Source organism: Lepisma saccharinum, unplaced genomic scaffold (genome assembly GCF_977018435.1).
Source record: "Lepisma saccharinum unplaced genomic scaffold, izLepSacc3.1 HAP1_SCAFFOLD_422, whole genome shotgun sequence".
NCBI lineage: Eukaryota > Metazoa > Arthropoda > Insecta > Zygentoma > Lepismatidae > Lepisma > Lepisma saccharinum.
In genome coordinates, this window is record NW_028143122.1 from 94,111 (window position 1) to 98,303 (window position 4,193).

At 38.6% G+C, this 4,193-nt stretch overlaps 1 protein-coding gene across 1 annotated transcript; it reads left to right on the forward strand.

Annotated features, from left to right (window-relative positions):
- Positions 1-232: 232 nt before the first annotated feature.
- On the forward strand, positions 233-1,132 carry LOC145982791 (histone-lysine N-methyltransferase SETMAR-like). Its single transcript, XM_083116155.1, has one exon. The coding sequence runs from the start codon at positions 233-235 to the stop codon at positions 1,130-1,132; it is 900 nt and encodes a 299-aa protein (XP_082972281.1).
- The last annotated feature ends 3,061 nt before the right edge of the window (positions 1,133-4,193 follow it).

Here is a 4,193-nt window from a genome sequence, read left to right on the forward strand (position 1 = left end):
GTCAGGAGAAGTCAGTATCGGACTCTATTTTGTTGCGAAACAGCAGCTTGCAAGATGGCGGATAACGGCCGGTTGAGTGTCGAACAGAAGGTGAAAGTTGTAATGCTTTTGCAGAAAAAAAATAAGTTTGGTTGCGACACAAAGGAATTTTCGTGCACACTTTGGTACAAGATGGGCTCCCTGTAAACAGACCATTCGCAGATTGTGCCAACAATTAGAAACCACTGGCTCTATGTTGGAGAATAATCGACGGCGCCCGTCAAGTGTCCGAACACCTGAGAACATTGAAGCAGTTCGCGTGGCTTTGGCACGAAGTCCAAGCAAATCAACAAGAAGGGCGGCTGCTGAGTTACGAATATCTCGTAGGTCAATCCAAAGGATTCTCTACTCTGATCTTCACTTGTTCCCTTACAAAATGACAGTTGTCCAGAAACTAACGGCAGTGGACAAGGAACGAAGACATCAGTTTGCTTCGTGGTTAGTGGAAGAAGACCATGTTCTGCACAACACTTGGTTTACAGATGAGGCGTACTTTCATTTAAATGGTGTGGTAAATAAGCAAAATGTTCGATTCTGGGCAAGTGAACAGCCTCACAAACTGCATGAACGTGAGAATTATGGAGAAAAAGTGAGTGTGTGGGCAGCAATTTCAACTCATGGAATAATTGGACCGTTTTTCTTTGACGACACAGTAAACAAAGAACGATACAAGGAAATGTTGGAGAACTCATTTATTCCGCAGCTCTTGGCAACAGGTCTCCATTTACACACTCAGTGGTTCATGCAAGATGGAGCCCGCCCACATACTGCAAACATTGTTCTTGATTTCCTGTATGAGATGTTTAATGTGCGTGTAATGTCTAATCGGTTTCCTGAACGTCACGAAGGTGGGAGATTGTGGCCCCCGCATAGCCCGGATATTAATCCTTGTGACTTTTTTTTGTGGGGTTTCTTGAAAGATAAAGTTTTCGCAAGGAAGCCTGAAGATGTAGTGCAAATCAAGGCCTTTATTGTGCAGTTGTGCCGTGAAATTTCGGAGGACTTGTGCCGGAGGGTTGTGACAAATGTAAAGGTTCGCTTGCAAGAGGTTGTGAACCATAATGGTGGACACATTGAACACATTCTGCACTAAACAAACTTTCCATACTCTGATAATCCACTATGCATTAATTTTGTAATGTTCCGATAATAAATAAATGTGTAATAAACAAAACAAATGGTAAGACATTTCGTGCGGCACTAATTGACTCATTAATCCCCTCACCCAGTCTTACAGGGAATCGAACCTGAATCTCTCACACTAAAGGCGATAATGTCAACGAGTAGCCTAACTAAAACAATATTATCACTAGGGCTAGGATTTGTATGACCTAAAAATCACCAAAATATGCAAAATAAAATATGCTCTTATGACCTAAAATTTTACAAAATATGCACTATAATTTGAAAAATATGCCCTTATAACTGGACTGTTTCAAACATCAATATCTAAATGCTGAGATATTTTCGCATACGTACTATGTTTGGTTCACTTTATGGGCCCTGAGTTGCAATTTAAAATAAATATTTTCTCTAAATTTTCGATTAAAAATGAAAAAGATTTTGCTACAGTCAAGAAACAAAAAAAAAGAAACCTTTCTAGTAAACATGGGAGTAAGAACGAATCCACTTCGAAAATGACTGTATATTTCTTGAAAATGCAAAAATATGCTGAATATGACCGAAAATCCATCACAATATGCTCTATGACGCACAAATGGCCAAATCGCCAAACGTTTCGAAACCTTTTCCTTCCTCCACATTTGCCTCCTTCCTTTCCCTTTCTTACACCTTGAGATTGTAAAAAAGTGAAACAGGAATATGAATTAATCATTTCCGTATCTATTTCCTGATAAAGTGATGCATTTCCATCTTTCAGATTATAGGCTTCCTTTTTATTTGCAAGTCGTACGTGATATCCAACGCATCGCGTGAGTCTGAAGGAATTGGCTGGTCCCTAAAACTTTCAACGCCAGTTGGAATTAATTCAAACTTATGGCTTATCATTCATAGAGAAAGCAGTTCGTTTCATATTTCATTCTTTCTTTTCGGTCGACCTTTCCTTTCACGATTTGGGAAGAAAAATATCGATTCTAGAAACAGCTTCCGTCGCGTGATATTCCACCTCGCTATTGTACTACTTCTTATGGTAATATGTAGAAAGTTCTACTGAAAAGAATGGAGCGAATTCGTGGTGTAAAACGGTCTGCAAGAGGGTTTCTCACATGTCAAAATACTCACGTCCCCCTCACTAGTACTGAAACCTAATGACAAGGTTATTTGTTCTCTGTATGTTTTCTTGATTGCAACGTGTCGATAAATGTCATTTGAAAACATGCATATGTCCAGTCTAAATCTAAAACTAGATAAAATATAATATCGATGTCATTTCTCTGTGTTATTGGTTTTGATTTGATTTGATGTTTGATATGTAGCGTAGCTTTTCTGCCACATTTGGCTAATCGCGACGATGAGAATGAGTGATGATTAGATAAATTTGATGAAGATACACTTTCAGAGAACACCCATGCCCTATCCGAGATTCGAATCTATAATCCATGGCATTTTCAAATGTTGTTGTTATTGAGGCATATTGCCACACACACACACACACACACACACACACACACACACACACACACACACACAGGGTATTTCCGTATAGACTTGCAGGGATGATGGAGATTGATCCAAATAGCAATATAAGATAAGGAACCTATGTCCGCAAATACATCATTAAAAAGTTATATGCAAAAACGATTTGGGTTTTCCTATGACAGTGGATTAAGACAACTGAAAGATGCAGCTTGAAGATATAATACGAACGTTACTACAGTGTTTCGTAGCACTCTACAACGAAAACCTTACAGTTTCTTCTTTTAAAATAGCAGCCCCCAGCGCATGGGCGTCCGGAATTTTCCTCTTGGAAAATAGAATGTGTACCTAAAATTTACATATTTCACACATAATTTCATTTCAATCACAGTAATTTATGTTAATTATTGTAAATTCGTTGAAGAAGCATGATAATTTCAGACTGAAATAATGTTTTTTGAGGAGGCATCACTATTTTGGAGGAAAATATGTGTCCTTTGCCCCCCCTGGAAAAAATTACCTTGCTTGCCCCTCCCTGGAAAAAAAATCTGAGGACGTCCATAGCCCAGCGTCGATACAGGCACGACAGCGTCGCAAGAAGCTCTGTCGCATCTGGTCTAACATTTCCAGAGCCATTCGGACGATATCAGAGGTACCAAGGGTTCTTGCCAGGAGAGTGCTAGGGACGTCTCTCGGCTCAGCACACAATCGTCAACTCGTTTGAGTGAGGAGGACCTGTTGGTAAGAATCCTTGCCATATCGTCAGTACGACCCCAGAGCGGATACGACGGAGCTTCTTGCGACGCTGGGGCTGCCATTATGGACAATTACTGTAACGATTTCCCAACCCGACTAGTAGCGGTTTTCTTCAAAATAAATCGTGCCGACGCTCGAAGAAGGAGACGCACAGACTGGCGCCGAGCGTGTCTGGCAGGTTAGGGAAGGATTAGGTCTTGTTTTTTCAACTTTTGATCATCGAGTGGAGTGGACGGACTCGCAACTTATAGCATTATATAAAAACAAAACAACATACAACTTATTTTAAACCTTTAAAACACACGATTTTTTTAGAAATATTTAAAACGTTTAAAACACAGTGTTGTAACGTTTATTTAGACTTGTTTATAACACATTTTGATAACTTATTTTAAACCTTTAAAACACACGACATTGTTTTTTTCGTTTAAAACACAGTGTTGTATTTTTTTACACTCGTTTAAACAAATTTTGTTATTTGATACTCGGTTATTTGCCTGTTTTGTAATTTTTGAATTTTCATTCAATCCGTGTCATTTTGTTTGTTGTGCACAAAAGTCTGCTCAGTGGCTGAAAATGTGCATTCAGTTAACAAAGAAACATATTGTACGCGTGTGGCACGTTTAAAACACCTGGCTATATTTTATTTTACTATTATTTTTTTTTACAAGTGCTTAAAACATTTATGAAATTGAATAGTATATGAATGAAACGGATTTGTTCCTCACTTGACACACTGCACATAGTTGATAATGTCAATATTTTGTTGCATTTACGATGAAATGTATTTGGGAAAACAGAGT